The sequence below is a fragment of the Micropterus dolomieu genome, linkage group LG03 (assembly GCF_021292245.1).
Source record: "Micropterus dolomieu isolate WLL.071019.BEF.003 ecotype Adirondacks linkage group LG03, ASM2129224v1, whole genome shotgun sequence".
NCBI lineage: Eukaryota > Metazoa > Chordata > Actinopteri > Centrarchiformes > Centrarchidae > Micropterus > Micropterus dolomieu.
This window is the reverse complement of record NC_060152.1, coordinates 21267483-21285274: the sequence shown is the minus strand read 5'-3', so window position 1 is coordinate 21285274 and position 17792 is coordinate 21267483. Positions and strand designations below refer to the sequence as shown.

The 17792-nt window shown below is 39.1% G+C and overlaps 2 protein-coding genes across 6 annotated transcripts in view; both read right to left on the bottom strand.

Annotated features, from left to right (window-relative positions):
• Positions 1-3283, bottom strand: part of cdkal1 (CDK5 regulatory subunit associated protein 1-like 1) — a 283565-nt gene extending 280282 nt beyond the window's left edge. The window contains exons 1-3 of one of the 5 annotated variants that reach the window (XM_046044869.1): positions 3139-3276; positions 2391-2455; positions 1545-1711 (exon numbers count right to left, since the gene is read on the bottom strand). In XM_046044869.1, coding sequence (XP_045900825.1) covers positions 1545-1705 — 161 coding nt within the window. In that variant the 5' untranslated portion in view covers positions 1706-1711; positions 2391-2455; positions 3139-3276. Of the gene's footprint in view, positions 1-1544; positions 1712-2390; positions 2456-2756; positions 2836-2905; positions 2929-2996; positions 3066-3138 lie in introns of those variants that run through there. The other 4 variants (XM_046044870.1, XM_046044872.1, XM_046044871.1 and 1 more) reach the window with 4 other exon arrangements.
• Positions 3284-3525: 242 nt separating this feature from the next.
• LOC123968835 (transcription factor E2F3-like) lies at positions 3526-16750 on the bottom strand. The gene is made up of 8 exons (XM_046045820.1): positions 16231-16750; positions 13857-13977; positions 12595-12725; positions 12141-12229; positions 10822-10980; positions 10278-10392; positions 8802-8943; positions 3526-7884 (listed from the first exon to the last, which is right to left on the bottom strand). Exons 1-8 carry the CDS (start codon positions 16510-16512, stop codon positions 7592-7594), a joined length of 1332 nt encoding a protein of 443 aa, XP_045901776.1. The 5' UTR covers positions 16513-16750; the 3' UTR covers positions 3526-7591.
• Between the last annotated feature and the right edge of the window lie 1042 nt (positions 16751-17792).

Genomic DNA, 17792 nt, shown 5'->3' with positions numbered 1-17792 from the left:
AACAATAAACCATGGTAAAATGCCCAACGGTTACTATTACCGTACAAATTGTAATTACCATGATAACCAGGTTTGATTAGCGTGCTATTATAAACTCACTGTCCAGCATCAACCAAAGTTAGCGACAGTCTCCCAGAAGCAGGTGCGCATGCACAGTATGCAACGTGGGTTTGTTTGGATCAGTGACAACATGGCGGACATTTTTCAGTCACTCTGAAGTCTGGTCATATTTTAGTTTTCATGAGCGCGCTGAGGGAAACTTGATTGAAAAAAAAAAAAGAATCTTATAGTGAATGCAGGGTTAACTTTTAGCTTTGATATGTCTATCTGACTTGCTAATAGCTTGTAAACTGAAACTCTCAGGGTGAGCTGCTATTGTAAAAACACTACATGTTTTTCTACTGCTGTTTGCGTTGTGTCTGCAAACTATTCGTCCACTGCACATGATAACACGTTACACAGTTTAGTCAACCAACTAGGATATGTTGTTCATTTTAAATCTAGCAGCTATCAAATTAGTTGTAAAAGTGAAAGCGTCAGAGCAGGAGAAACCCTACAGCAGAGGTCGGCAAATAAGGCGAATAAAAATTATTCCAAATCATGTTCACGTTTAGGTAGGTTGTGAGATCGATTCTATCTTACTGCAGATGTTTTTTTCTCCCTTGTTAAACAAATGGAATAAAAGGACACCTTTTCACATGCTCACAATAAAGCATGTGCGGCAGTGTGTGGGCGTTCGATCCGCATTCATAAACCTATGGACGCTTATTTTCATTCCCCTGAGAAAACTCAAGGGAATCCAATCACACATTTACGGCTTTGTCAAAGGTGTGTCAAGCAAGCTAGAGACTCTTTTGAATGTCCTTCAGAACTCTTTAAAGTAAAAGCTTTAAACTTATTAAATAAACTTATTAATAAACTTGACATGAAGCATTGCTGCAAAAGATGTTCTCGTGCTTTTATTTTAGAGGCACAATCACTTAAGAGGAAGTGATGTGTAGCTGTCATGACAGATCTATTTCAGCATCAGCCGCTATCAATTTATTTTTTTATTTACTTTTCTGGCCAGATATTATTGCTGGCGGGCCGCCGCCTATTGCCGACCACTGCCCTACAGACACTGTATTTACGTCAGTTGTTGGGCTTATCGCAGTTACTATCACTGTCTTCTGAAGACTTTTGTTTTTATGTAATTGTGCATGAGATCATTGCATTACCTATATAAAATGAAATCTTGATAATGCACATTTAGATGGTTTTCATATGTTTACAAAAAGGTATTTATGCAAACAAAATGGCAATTTTATTTGTAGTTTTAAATATAAAACTTGTTGAAATAGTTTCAGTGTATATCAATACAATTTAATCTTTTTTGGCACATTTTTACAGTACCGTGATTATACTGATAACTGTGATCATATTGGTCACTGTAATCGTGATATGAAACTTTCATGCTGTTTCATCTCTAGCATAAAACATATTGTGCAGATCACAACAAACTCCAACCTCAACTACTGTACCACCATATTAAACAGTCGACATACCTGTCAGCATGGAGTTCCTCATTGCTGAGCAGCTCTGTTCTGTTCTTCCTGGACCTCGGTATGATATTTTTTCTAGCAGACTGTCTCTCGTGAGGAGTTGGGTCACTAGAAGACACCATGTCCTCAATGTCATCAATCAGAGAGCCACAGGCGGATGGCATGGTGGTCTAAAAATCAGACAAACAAATAAAAACACAGTCTTGGTTAGCACAGCATTTTTCTAGAGACTCTCTCTCACACAGTTGAGACCTGTGAGTGTTCAATAAAACCCTGTGTGTAGCACAAGCTGATTGCTAATTGCATTTAAAACCATGACTTCCCAAATAAACGCAAATATTCCCTGTAGCACAGTAATCTAACAAAATTACAAATGTAAAAATAATTAGCCTAATTACATGAAAAAGCAGTCTAAAGGTCACTTCTTTTATGTAAAAACTCTGGGTAATGGGATAAGATGATGTATGATATGACAGGGAGGCATCCCTTTACCTTTGGTGCAACAAATATTGCATTGGTTGAACTGGACCAGACAAACTAGGAGCAGCATTTGATGAAAGGATATTACAACACCACAGTGAGGTAGCATAATACAGTATGACGGCAACTAACAACTATTTTTGTTATTGATTAATCTGACAATTCTTTTCTCAATGAATCAATTAGTCATTTTGTCTATAAAACACCCGAAAACATTGAAAAGGCCCATCACAGTTTTCCAAGGCGATGTCATCTAATCTAAGTCGGACCAGTTTTCAATTTCATTATTTTTAATAAAACGGTAATAGTGTACTGAGCTACCCGAGATACTAAGTTCATCCTATATACAGAGATAGTTTAACTTCTTACCAACAGATTTTATCTTTTCAGCTGTCTCTCACTCCGTTTGTGCTTTCTTATTCTTCTGGCCTTCTCTACAGTGTAAAAAGGGCTTTCATTATTCAACTGAACTCATCTTTCATTTGAATGATGCCACAGAAAAAAAGGCTATCAAGCTACATAAGTGGTGGCAGCAAAAACTTGATTAGTGGGTGCTAGGCCCAGTAAGTTGAGCAGATCAAGCAACCAGCCTGCTGAGACGTTGAACATATAACGTTAACGAGTACATTACAACTAGTATGCTAGACTTAAGCAGACATAGTGAATATAAAATAAATGTAAATCACAGATACTTCGTTCCTCAGTTTGTCGAATAACGTTAACGTTACAACTAACCAAAAATACCCGAATGGTCCCTTGTCTTAGTTGCTGAAGTTGACACTTCACGGATGTCACGTCAAGGTCTGCGTTAATTATACATCCTAACGTTAACTGTTAATTGAAATTGAATTGACTTTATGTTAGTTATATTAACCTAACATTACCCGGCTCATATATATTTTCTCATTATCATCCGACACCCATAGCATTACCGCATTCACACCGGTGAAAAAGCTTCATTTGACAGATACCTACCAACCGACAGTTAACGTTACATTTAGTTAAATAACATGGGAAAGCTAGCTATTAGCTGGGCTAGCCTCATTAGCTAGCTATTACCCACGTGCCCCTTATTGTAGACCGGAAGACCCCTTATGATACTATCAAACTCCCTTACCTGAGTGGCCATGTGGTTACTTAGTTCAGATAAATACGAATTCCGAAGAAAGGCTGTTTTACAAGTGGAATAAAATAGTATTTACACCATCAAAACAGTTGTCACAACTCTCAGGCCGCCATACTTGTGCGTAGCTATGGCAGGACAGGAGGGTCAAATTAGACACGTGTGTATTTTACACATAGAGACTGGACAGTGCAAACATTTTTACCATATAATTTGAGGTATGCCTTTAAGAAGAGCAAGATATGAATAATTCAAAATATAGGCTTTTTTGTTTGTGTTTTGCCTTTAAGTCGCTGGTGTTTTTTAAGCAGATTTTTCCTTGTACTTGCCTTCTATTATACTGCAAAGTCATCCCTAAAGACATCAGAAACAAAACATTTCCATATTTATATTGCCTTTATTCAAATCTTCAATTACAAACACCCAGAGTACAAAAATGAATCCATTTATCCCTCCCCCCAAACAAATTCAACTCAAATTCCTCATTTAACAGATGTTAAAGAAACTTATATAAATGAATGAATAACACACATCAAAATTCATCACATTAACTTCAACATTCAACAGCACAGTGATACTTTCACCCATGCGTTCAAATTGCAACAAAAAAAATTTGATATTACAGCTCTTTTTTTCTGTAATTAGTCGAAACAGGCAGCAACATCATAATTTTACAGTCAAATCTTTCCTATCAAATAGTTAACTTTTCACATAACCTTTACACAATATTTACGGATCAGTATATTGTATTTGGTAACAGCTTAAGAATAACCATAGGAAAATAGCAGGAGAAACAGTGCTGTGTCAATCTTGACAATAGTTAACACCACATTTAGCCTAATGATAACTTTCCGTAAGGTCTAATCACACATCAGAATCACACATTCGAAATGAAGGAGCTGTAATTTTTAGAGTCACCCATAATACATTTTCAGACTCACTGGCAATGACACTAGCTTTAGCGGTGCATTAAAATCTTTCCCACTCCATTAGAAACCCATGGAAAGGTACAATCTTTCCAAAAATCATAATTTTCCTTCATGTTAAAGTGGATAAAATATTGTGACCAGATTCTGGTCGCTTGAAATTGATGGAGGAAAATATAATTACCTATGTTAATGGTCTTAGAAAATATCACAACCGTGGTTACAGAACCAAATGGGTGGAAAAACTGACTTTTCCATAAATACATATGAAATACACTGATATAAATATGCCTATGGGGAAATTGTTTTCTTTGAATCTGAGCATTTCTGTGCATTTAAGTCAAATTTCATTCCAGTATGATAGCAGCACTAATTAGGCAAAGTTATGCTGACTAAGAAATGTATTTTCTTAACTGAATGGGTGAAGTTCAGGTTAAAAATTGGGTTTTGAGTTTGCAAAGTAAAAACTCTGTTTTAACAGGCTTCAATGCTCTCCATCAAAGTGAAATTGGCAGAAATACAAAAAAAGAAAGAGAAAAAAAGTGTTAAAGGCTCCCTCTCATCATTCCAAAAATAAAACGGACACACAGTGTCACAGAAGCAAAGCCCCCTACACACTTCAGCAGAGGACACGAGTCACTGATCCTGGTTCAGTGGTGTATATTTAGACATAGCAATGTCTCCTAATGACCAATAAAGGGCAGACAGGCTAACTGTGAATGAATGACTGCATGCATGAATTATTAAATTTATACTAACTACTTTTTTGGGGTCTAAGAGACACTCTACATTTTTACCAAAGAAAAAAAAAACACTGACAAAACAAAATAACTTATGTAAAATATTTTAAAAAAACAAAACAAAAAATATATTGCAATACATTTGTCTGCTTTTCTACCCATCAAATGTGCAGCCCAATATTCAAATTTATGATGCAACACCATGAGACTGGTTTAAGGGCAAAGGCATACTCTATTATTATATCAGGCTATGAGTGGAATCTCGCACACATCAATGTAATATCAAACACATCGAAATAATAAAAGGGTAATTTCTATGATGAAAGGGAAGTCAAAGACGCATACACACAACGGCATTTACCTCTATGCCCTATTACTATTGTCCAACATTAAGTGGGAGGTAGCCTACAGTACCTTGTGCACTGAGAAATTTAGAAAACTGTACATCAATTTACACATGACCGACCTACCTACCTACTCTTTAGCAAGCTTGATCTTTGACATAACTCACACATGCTGCACACGCCTTTGCTCAAGCGCACATCAATCAGGCCTGGGGAAAAGTTAACACTAACAGCAGCAATATTACCTGCGGCCGCAGGTTTCTCTAAAAGCCAGGGTTTCAGACAAGATGTTTGCACTATTAGAAGTGAACAACAATGGTGTTCCAAATGCCTAGACAGAAAGAAAAAAAATCGCATCCCTGCAGCTCTGAATTCACCTCTAGCTGGCTTTTCTTGATTAACCACTGTCTGAACATTCAGTGGCCCCAAACAATATGACAGTATCACCAGGCCTAGTATGAAACATGGTTTAGTTACACTGAATTTGCTCCAATTTCAAAAACAGGTGTATGTCTTTTTTTCTCTTCCTTTCAAATTTTTTAAAACATCCTAGAGGGAAAATCCCTTCATTACATGCTGAAGCCCAAATTAGTGGCTATCTGGCCCCTTGTTACTTTGGTGACCGGGATATTAGTTATTTTTACAGTATTAAAAGCAATTAAAATTCAACACTTACTAAACCTAAAAAGACTAATATATCTCCAACACTGCCCACTCAGTATACGCTGAGTAGGCAGTGTGCATCACTAAGTGGTTCAAAGTCAAATTTTTCTGATTAGCTCAAACGACAGTATAACTTCACAGCACGCAGTCTAAGTGGTGAAGCATTAGGGGAGGTTTGGTAATGGAAGCTTCTACTGATGAAGCTGGAGGGGATAGCTAAAAAGCAGCAAGAAAGTGGAAGTTTGGGTCCTGAATATGAAGTATCCATAAGAGTATGAGTCAGAGTATGAGTTGACATTCAGGTTCGCACATCACATGTGCCAACAAGCCGGATTTTTTTTGCTTAATCCCACTTTGCCCAGGTCGATGGGAGAGCATTTGTGTGCTGTTAGCACATGGGTCATGTAATGTAATATCCAATAAAGATCACAGTATCTGTTCACATATTGAACGTTTTTGTATTCATTAAAGTGTAAATTTTCTATTACGTGTACAAAATATGAGGTTGCCCACTTAATCAGTAGATAAAACCCTGGCAATTTTTTACCTACTAAATTCATTTTAAATATGGAGCAAATAGCACAAGGGAGAAACAAATCATGTGCAGTGGGATCAAACTAAATACTAGCCGTAAGGCATACTGTAAATAGTTTTTACACTTAACATTTGTGTACACGTCTTCTTTTAGAGCATTTAGAGTATACAATACTATTATTTTCCTTAAAATTGGATTGGATTATGTCATGTGCGCGTCTAAACAGTATACTAACTTCCATGCAGCTCTCAATACATCTAAATAGTGCTGAAAAATGCACAAAATACTCATACTCTTAGTAACTTTATGATTATAAGGCCAAACAGCACAACCTGACAAGTGTGTGAGAGGGCAAAGCCTGCCTCACCGTAAGATAACCGTAGTCGTGAATGCTGTGCACCAAAATTACCCTCTTTTTTTTTTCATTTCTAAAATGTTCTACATTTAAACACACAAAATGCCTCAGTCAGCAGTATGAGCCTTCCATCGCATATCATTGGTGTAAATGAATGCAATCACAAAGAATTCTTCAGAATATCCTCAGCCATAGCACATGGCATTAACACATCTTAAACTCTGGGAAATTTTCAAGAGCGAGTTACCTGGATGAATTTGGAAACCTGACAAGAAAATGCATCACTGGGAACACACAGATCAACCTTATCCTTTCCTTGACAAGACGCAGATTTATGGGTCCGTCAAATTCCCATATTTGCAGGATCGGTCAAGATTTAAACAGTAAACACAGTTCTCTTCCCCCTTCTTGATCATTCTACAGATGGCTTTTGGTGAAAGTATCTGTGCATCTCAGGTGCATTTACACTTGGATTTTAGGCTAAACCACACCCATGATTTGTGTTAATTCCAGGTGGTGTGGAGGTGTGAATTTTGCGCCATACAGAGGGGAATATCCTCTCCCCTCCCCATTTATACTTAACCAAACAGACAGCGAAGGATTTCAGATGTCCCCCAATGCCAAGCTACACTGGAGGCCACATAGCCTGAGACAAAGAGTAATGGATACATCTTCACAATCACCAGTCATGTCTTTCTGTGAAATCAGACCGTTTATCTCATATGCCATGTAAGAACATAGCATTTCGTCCCACTGGGACTGAAAAAGCCCTCAATGTTTCCTTTCAATCAATTTTGAATTGGCTTCCAGTCACAGGCATCAAAACACTCACTGATTCTCCATCTCTCTCCCATGCACCTAGTCTGAATTTCTATTACCTAATGCTAGCTGCACAGAAGATCATCCAGGCCGAGAGAGGGCATTTTATCAAAGTCACAGGTGTCAAACAAGTCGCTGATTCCCTGGTCATCTCCCAAACCTAAAAGGTAGTCATCTTGGTCAAGAAGAGGTGGCCCAAGGTTTAAAAAAGGTCCCAGGGACGAAGACATCTGGTCGTCCGTCTGCTGAAGAAGACTGGTGTAAGGGGACGAGATGGGGGAGAGAGTAGTGACGCACACAGCTGAGGAGGATAAAGGTGGAGGCAGGGAGGAGCTGGGAGTTGTCGTGCAGCTGGGATCTGTGAAAGAAATTGGGAGTCACAAGGTAAGCTAAACAGGTTTGTAGGCCAAAAGGGGAGACCAAATTTCAAATCTGCTCAAAAACACCTTTCATAGTCTAATCAAAGACAGTTTGTTTTCTTTGATGTTAAATTAGTTCACATCGCCTTGATACCAGTGAATTGGGGCTTGGAACGCTGCATGGACACAAGCAAGTTGTGCATTGAACAGAGATTAGGTTAACTGTTATTCATCCAGCTAATCTGGGGGTTTTGTGGCCACTGGGAGGGACTGTGGGACTAAAAACAAATCTTACTGTAGTGCCAGCTTTCCAAAGCATTGCACATTTGACTCTTAATTTGCTTCATTATCCATACTAGTTAAAATAAAATGCTAATCAGCAATACTCAGCATTGTAGACATCTTTGTTTATGCCAGGGTCTGAAAAGATGTATACCTTTAAAACCACAGTACTAGCAATGTCACGGAGTCCATCATTAAATTTGGTACAGACCAAATCTAGACACCTAGTGACTCAGTCAATCCCCCAGGCTTTTCATCTAGCACAACAAGCAGGTAAAATTGTATTATACTGTCCATGACAAGATCCAGTACATCATAAACTAAAGAACAAATTCCCACCAGTCTCAGGTGTCCTTCAAAATTAATGTAAACATGCGAACAATAAATATGTTAACACTATATGCCTCAAAGGACCGTGTGCTGAAATGCTCCTCTTGTTAGAAAGGGGGCTGGAAGAAACACTGCAGTAAACTCAAACACAGGTACAAAGATGCTTACAAAAGATGGTAGCGACTATCTTGTGTAGAAATAAAAAAATTAAAGTGACTAAAAGTTACATATAAACCTAAGTAAGTCCCTTTATGTAAAAAAAGTAAAATAAAATACTAATCATCTATGTCTATCTGAAACAAACCTTGAAGGACTTTGAGGAATGGCGAGTTCCCATTGATATCCATGTTACCATTTTTTACAGGACTCCTGGGGTCATTTTCCTCATCTGGGCACAGCAGGACCTCTATAGGACCTTTAGTGCTGGTCAGGTGGATGGACAAACTCTGGAGAGGGGACAAAAATTGAGAGTTCAAATAAAGAAACCGATTTTGAAATGGGGCTGCACTTGCTAAGAAAGACAGACGGACTCTACTGAAAGAGAATTAAAAACCTTTCCACATACCCTCAACTTGTAAATGTACTAGCAATCTATATACACCAAAGGTACTGGAGTCTGTGCATGTAATGGTGTACCTAACTCAGTGCAAATTGATACATTAAGTTTTGCTACACAGCTTGAGCCTGCTTTAGTGACTGAGATGTCACCCTAAATTCCTGGTAAAACAAATATAATGAATTTATTTCCAATATATTTGGAAGCGATGTGGCAAGTCAACTGGAAGGTTACATTTGCCAGCAATACGGACGCAAAATCCATGGCAATAAAAGTTGCAATAGACTTTGTAATTCACTTTGCCCTTTCCGAGTTGGGTGGAAGCTTTGACATTGCTTCCTCGATGGTCCTCTGGTTGGCAGTAACTACAACCAGGTGTTTTTCTTCCTCATATGGGTGAAAACATGCAATATGGTTTTTCATGTTTCCAAAATATTTTCATGTAACGTGCATATAGTGTGGCTCTTGCCCAGGTCCCTTTTCCTTTCAATTTCATAGAAGCCAAAGTGCTTCTCTAAGCTAGCTTCTAATGCAGAGGATGCCGATTTCTCGCTCTGCCATCTTGTGCCTCCGTTATGTGCACGCCACAGACTGTCAAGGCGCTGCCACACTTCTGCAGTTTAGAGTACTGCCTTTTACATAACGTCAACACTGTGTTATAAATGAAAATCTATTTTACATTTGAAAATGCATCTCAGACTCAATTTTTCCCCCACCCCTATTTAACAGGTCACTGGACAGACTAGCAGCGTACTCTTTGACGGCACCTTTTTTTTTAAGTTTACACACTGCAAAGGTTTTGCAAAACATTCGTCTTTCAAATGCTGCATTTAGAGAAAATACAATTGTTTAGCATCTTGCATTGAGTCAAATAATTTAATAAAAATATGTGCATCCAACAAAAATAAGGTCTGGGACAAGAGGATAGTCTGCTTAGTATAAAGACTGGAAGCAGGGAGAAGTCTCGCTTTATTATAAACTCCCTTCAGACATAATTATTCCAGACAAGCATGTCATAGACCTTTCGCAACACTCGATTATTCATACAAATATACTCTGGCTAAGAACAGAAGTGATTACCCCAAATGCCCAACTGTTCAAGGGAAGTTCTTCAAGAGAAATACAAGTCATAGGTGGTCAGATGACAAGTGAGCAAGAAGCAGAAGTTTCATCAGGACAACAATGACAGATACAGCCTGTGTGTTTCTGTGCTTGTACACATACCTCATCAGGGTCTGGTACTTCTAGTTTGGTGTCAGTGGGTGCTTTGACGACAATCACAGTCTGGTCTCTGAGGGTTCCCAGCTGTTTGATGTCTTGGTACGTTACATAGGCATATGTGGAGACCAAGGGGTTAAAGAAATAACACTACAATGTCACTACATGTTAATACTAAACATGCTAAAATTAAACAAACATCAAAACTAGATTGACTGCATGCATGCACATGCTGCGGAGAGATGAATTACTTAACACTTGTACCGTAATGTAAAACAAAGTTCTGCTTTATGTGGCATCCGTCTAACAGTCACGACGACAGAGCTGGAAGATGAAGCTTTGCACATCTGCTTAGGATCTGTTTTTAAAACAGATTTTGCCATCTTAAATTTAGTAGGTCACTGATCACGTGCACTAACAATTTCTTACCAACATCAATTTGATGATGTTTACCTGCGGAACATAGTTCCAAGAAATTTCAACACTTAACTATGTCCCTAAGAATCATTTCGCCTTTTGCATTACACATCAACTAACAACAAAAGGATATTTCTGGTTGCCTGGCAAGTCGCTCATGTGTCTCATATCCAGGCTGCATCTCTGGATGAGTTGTTCAAGCCTCTGTTCTTCTTCTCCCAGCGCAGAAACCTCCGCTGTCAGTCTCTGTCTCTGGCTCAGTGCCCCCTCTACCTCCAACAGACTACAGCCCCTGTGAGTGAGAAAGGAGCAAGGACAGTGAATTAAAACAGATTTAGCGCTTGCTCAGGCTCTTGGCGTGCCCCTATATTACTGTCTCTTATTCGTGCTTTCAAATATTTGGTACAACGGTGGAAAAAGATTGTCTAATCACAGTTTGTAATAGAGTTGGTGTACCACAGATTAAGTGATATCTACCCTGTGAGCAGATATTGTAGAGGATAGTATGGTTTAAAAAACACTATGGGATTGTACTAGAAAACTATATTCTCAACAGGCAAAAATATCCCTAGGTCGTTCACTAATCTACAAATATCCCCTGTAAGGCACAAGCACACTACAAATCCCAATTATGAAGGTCAGAGTAGTGGAAATGTTTTGTCCCTAAATGCATTCATAGGCCTAAAGTGGTAAGCACAGGTGCTTAAGGTGCTATTCCTAAACTGAATGTGCTCTTAGTGATTGCTGAGCAAATTAGGGTATAATTAAACTGGCAGAGTATAGTGTAGCACCCTTCAGGTATCCTCCTGCTTTGATGCGGCAACAGCTTGCATGCAGCCACACGCCTTCCTGTGCTCTACAGACCAAGCAACACTTTAAATCAGTTACCATTCATAATATGGCAGTTCACCAACCCAAGATAAACCCACAAAGATTTCCTGATATTGTTAAAAATAATAAATAAAAAATAATAACCTGCTATATAATTCATAACTTCTCACAAACACAATTCGCCTGAGTTAATGTTTTTGTGACACACTTATCAAATGTTTTATTATTTGTACATCCATTTAGACAAACCAGGATTCTTTTTCAACTGTGTGTGGGGATTCAGCTTGTTGAAATAAAAGCACAAATGTTGCTGGCAAGAGAGGAGGAGAAAAACTGAGCAGGGAACAAATGATTATTATAAGGACTGAGAGCTAAGGAAAGAAAAGGAAGGAGATCCAGTATGAAACACATGAAGGGAGAAAAGAGAGGCGGCAGAAAGTTGGACGAACCAAGAGAACTGGAATAAGTCACAATGTTCTCACATTGTTGCATGATGGGATGAAATGCGCACAGTATATCTATTTTAGTGGGCGCTTGGGTCCGCAGGTAAGATGAAATACACGCACAAGAAGACAAAATGCAAGTATTTGAGTGACAGAGCAACACAGAATGAGCACTTACATCCACTGAATGTTGTTCTTTGATTTCTTCTTGATGAGGTGAATGCCTTCTAGTACATTGGTGATATCATACAGCCGCCTTTTCTGTACCTGAATGTAGAGGATACAGGTCCCGTCAGTTAACTGTGTAAATTACCAACCGTAGCAGAGTGTAATACCTAACACCAGTACCCAAAATGTTTTCAATGCTTTGAACAGCTATATTTGTTTAAGATGTCCCCTAGAAATGTTATTTTCCCTCCATTTTATTTCTTGGTGCCCCGGCTTAGTACTGTTCACCAATTTCTAAAGAATTTCCCCTCTGGGATCAATAAAGTATTTCTGATTCATCACAGGACTCAATGGAAAAAATGTACTATTTGGTTAGGGTTTCATTACATGAACATTCTATCACCAACTCCCCATTTCTTTTTCTCAGTGTCTGATGAGCCTTTTCAGCTTGTATCTGAAATTACCTGTAATGTTTCTGCGGCGAGGTTGAGGTCCAAAACGCCATCCGAAGACTGAGCAAGAAGGTCCACAAACTTCTTCGTTAACAGCCCGAGGGAGGTGTCGTACCGAGTCTTCTCCGGTGGAGACTTGGGCGCTATGGTGGAGGAATTTTTAAAAGGTAAGTAAAAACAAAACTTCCTAATAACCATTTACCTGGTAGCAGGATGCCACCTGTGTAACTGCAGCAGGTTTCAGTAGAAGTTAATAATAGGTATAATTTATAATTTAATCAAATTCAACACAACCACCCTGCAATAAATCCTGCATGAATGAAGCTTACTATATTTGGTGTCATAAAGATGTAGATTCAATGACATTGTGGTCATTTTGGGAAACCAGTGTAGCGTTTTTGTCAGGACATCATTTATAGGTTTAATAGCACATGATCACAATGCACACATGAACACATAAAACTGGTGGGGTTTTTATTTTTAAATCAGGGAATGTTAGAACCAAACGACTCAGTCAATAATCAGCTGGGAATGTGTGATTTGTATGAAGAGGGGATCACAAGCTACGCTACAGGTCAAGCAACGAGGTGAGGTTACCTTGAACTTTGATAATCACCAGCTGGAAACGTTTTACGTAAAGCACAGTGTTAGATATGTGCGCGTTCTGCCTTTCAGTTTTGTTCCGTCAAATTTAAGGGATTAAAATGTAAAATATTGTATTTTACGGTATGACATGACACAACAGGTGCATTATTTTTTAATTCTAATCTAGGCAAAATTCATTTTAAGACTACTACTATACCAAGAAAATATAAACCAGAATGTGTTGAGCCTCTATTAAGGTTTGCAGATGAATTTGGATGCTTGGTTTAATGAAAAGGGAAAAGTACTTTTGAGATTATTCATTATTGAATGAATGTTGAAAGCCTATCATTTTCACACAAACTGTAAAATTACCCGGCTCAAGGGCATTAAACTGTTCCACTTAAGAGTGAAAAGAGAGCCGTTCTTTGACTCTTAATACAGATGTCTAGAGCATCACACCGTCCAATGTGTTCAGCTCAGTGAGAATCATTTTTCAATTTTTTCCCCCCCGATAACTGTATGAACACAGCTTCATTGAGGCTGTTCCTGTGTGTGTGTGTGTGTGTGTGTGTGGAACTTGCCGTGGACCGAATCTCACACAGGGTGACCCTGAATCATTGTGCTGTAAAATTCTAGGTTACATGTACAAACGGGATGTAAGGCAGCTTCAGTAGCCTTCTGCATCTTACTTCTGGGTGTCTTTAGCCTTGCCCCATTGGCCGCCGCGGTCCCTCCCCTGCCTCTTGGAGTCCTGGCAGGTTCAGACTGGTACTGGTGGTCGGAATCATCAAGCGCCAACCGTCTTTTTGCCTAGGTGGACAAAAAGCTACCGTTAACAGCAGGTATTGGCATTTTGGTAACTTGGCAGGCATCTTATCTTTGAAGCCACGTGACAAAAAACGGCTTGTGACGCTGAATGCATCAGTACTTTGATCTTATGTTTCTCCAGTGTCTGTCATGACAAGCATGCATACAATGACAAAAAGTTAAAACATACAATAAAAAGGTTTTTAAGTAACGAAAAGGTTTATAAATTGATTGAAGACCGTGCACTTGCTATGCAAACTCCAGTGTTATGTTCCTTTTGATCACAGAATCTAAGACATTCTTCAGCAGTCTTTTACATTGTAGTTTTTAAAGAGCGCATACTTTGTAGTAGAAATTTCTTAAGACACAAACCATAAAATAGTTCAAGCTCTTTGTAAAAATTCCAATGTACCATAAGAAACTGCCAGCCTAACGATGTGGCACAAATCCACTGGTTGTCATTCCTTTTCTGAACTCATATGCCAAGACAAACCCACATAGCTTAAGAATGAGTCACACCTTTAGGTTTGATCACATTGTTGCACAGTATCACCAAAGGAAACCACTGTTAAGTATGCAGAGGCACCCGATAACCACACTTTAAATATTGCCAATAGCAGATCCCAACCTACTGTCCAAAAATCATTTTATCTATATTTATCAAACTCATAATAATGCCCATTCTGAACTGATGTTTGGGAGCTTATTGTCTGTTTGGATTTAACCCAACATTTTATCCACATTCATCTCTACTTAAGTGTTATAGGTTGTCAATCTCTAATCTGTCATAATTTCTTCTGAGGTAGCATGAGAAAGGTGAGACCTGTTCATTACCTATGGTTTAAGCAATAGTATATATTTTAAATGTCTGCCTCATCACCACTGTAGTAATGGACACCATTTTTAAGACTTTAAGAATTTTTAAGATTTCGGGCACTGATACTGCAGGTGTTGAATTGCCTAACTTTGAGAAAGGTTACACTTTGTCTATCACAAGTTTAAATTGCCATTCTGGTCATCAATTACACAGCACAATGGCTTAGTGAGTAGCCTCTTCATTCAGTGAACCTTTAAGACTGGTGCGTTGACAAGAACCCACTCTGTTTTAGTGTCTTTGAGCAACACACCAGTACTAGGGTGCTGGTCTACGATTGCATTTTCCTCCAAAACCCCTTGTATGTGATAAGAAACCCTCAGGACAGAATATTTTAGTACAGTAAACCTGATCTTTAATACTTCATGTTACTTAAGCTAGCCCAAGTCTGAGAAAGAATAGTATGTCCTCTGTTACCAGTCAAACTGTCAGCCATTTTATATCAGCAAGCAGCTCCCCCCCACCCTCTGCCTGGTCATGGCTAAAGCCTATGATACAGAGGCTGGTTTGGTTAATGAAAGATGAATAGCCAGGAACAAACCAACACCCTGAATGCTGCTGAAACTATTATGTGGTTTGTGCAGGGTGAGAATACAGGAAACGTGCAGTCAGCACTAAAGCAACAAACTCGAGTTTCACTTTACTTGGCATGAAAAGCACCATAACGTTACACTTTATTTACAAAGAAAGGGACAACATTCGTGCAAAATTAAGGTCAAGGCCGACAACGTGTAATGTTGTCCTCTTATAAATCAATACTGCTGCTAGCCTTGAAAGCTAACACATTTTCAAGCTTCATCCAAGTTGGCTTGCATGTTCAGAGACGACTGGGAGAAATATCTAACGTTAGTAGTTTCACAACTGAAGTTGAGCTTTAGCTACGCACAAAGCCCACGTCTTTGCAAGTTCAGCCACTCGTGTCTTGTTACAAAGCCAAAAATGTGCTAACTAAGAGCCAAGCAGCCCAACAATCCCCCCCAACCCCCAAAATTAAGACAACAGTAGCCACTAGGCCACCGCTAACGTTACTCATGTCTTACCAATATTTCCATCTGGCTGCTAGAGAGAAGCAGACTCAAAAGCACCATGAATTTAGCATAGCATGCTATTAAGATGACAGGTCTACGTTTCTGTTCATGCAAAACTAACTTAAACTCGCCGCCTGCTTCCCTACAGTCAACAAATCACTTAACCTACCTACTTGGATAACTTAGCTAGCGGTAGTAGTTAGCCACCTCGCTAGGTTAAGTCGTGGAAATGCCCTGGCTAAGCAGCTAACATTAGCTGCCCGAACAACAAGCTCGGCTAGCCTTAGCAAGCTAACATTTTGTCGCGTTTGTAGCAAGCCTAATAACGTTCAAACGAGCTGTATAGATGATTACCGGCGGTCTCCCCAGAGCGGGTCGTTGTCCTGCTCCGTTTGCTGCAGCTTGTTGTGGAGTTGTGTAAATGTTGTTTATCTGAGGTTCGGATAAACACACATTTGATGTCTGTGTAACGTTGCAAGGCGGTGGGGTGGTTATTATTTGGATAAAGGTAGCGTTGGCTTGACCGGGGTTTAAACGATCCGAGAGAGTTGTTAAAATGATATTATTGTCCAAAGGAGAGCCCCCAACCCCCGCTAAAATCACTTTGTCCGGAGCCGAGGAGATCCCTCTTCTCATCTTGCGTATTCGGGGTAACCCCTTTCTAGTCTCTGTACTTTCAAGCCTGTATGGCTGCTAATCCGCCGCAATAGTTACAAAAATAATCAGACCGAAGTAAAGATGAGAGTCTGATTCATCGACTTTTGTAAAGTATTTTTCCTTAAGAAAGTGCATTTAGGCAGATGCAACGGATTAAAAAGTAGCTCAACTCTCGTTTCCCCCGTCTAGAAATGGCTTCAGGAAACGGCCTGATGAATGAAGGGATACGGTTTACGCGCTCAAGAGCCCTCCCGCGAAACTCAGATTTCCCGGGAAAGTTTCAAACAGAATTTACATGCCATACGCGATTGGTGCTTCACATAAGAGTCCCCACCCATATTACTGCCATTTTGACCAATAACAGCTCAGGATTTGGTGCGCCACGTGTTCATTGGCAGATGTAAACAGGGGACGTCACTTGTCATGCCTCGCGTGTTCCCTGACAGGTCGCTAAGTGGCGCAAGTGACCAAAGTGTGCTGAAGAGGCAGGGTGAAATGGTAAATTAGGCATCCTGTAACAGAACAAAAAGCACGATTATGTACTTCATAAATGTGGCCAGTTATTCACAATATAATAATCTTTTGGCATTATCTGAATTGATATTTTTATTATGCGTGTAGTGAGACAGTATATTCGTGTCACAAAATTTTTGTCTGTTCTAAAGTTTACAACAGTAGTAGAGATCAGATGTTGTTGCGATACCTTATGCATCAGAATGACAAGATCATCCTTAAGATAAAAGGTTGCGAAGTGAAAAGTGGTGATAACAATAAATACAACTTAACAAATCTAGTAAAATACAAAATGCACCCTCCTTTATTTACCTCATAAAAGATGGTATAATTTGAACTTGAATATTGTTAGGCATCAAGGTATGATGCTTGTTTTCGTGCTTTATGTTTTCTGCACAGCTCCTTCAGGAACCCCTATGTAATTCCTTACTTATTTCATGTGGAGTACGTTTTTTTTAAACATTTGCAAATTTTTTTGTTTTGTGCTTCTTTGTTTCTGTTCAGTGCTTCTGATCTTTAATATGTGTCAAGTACATTGTTGGACATGAAGCCAGCTTTAGCTGTGTGCCTCAGCATAATGTTGACAACAAGTAGAAATGGACTTGGCGAACGAACAGTTTAGCCCTGATGGGTCTAATTAAATATATGTTTTACAAGCCTGCACTGAACTATAGAGCAAACTCACAGACGGCCATTCAGTACAGAGCATCATTAAAATGTTTAGATGTGTCACTGATTTTGCATAT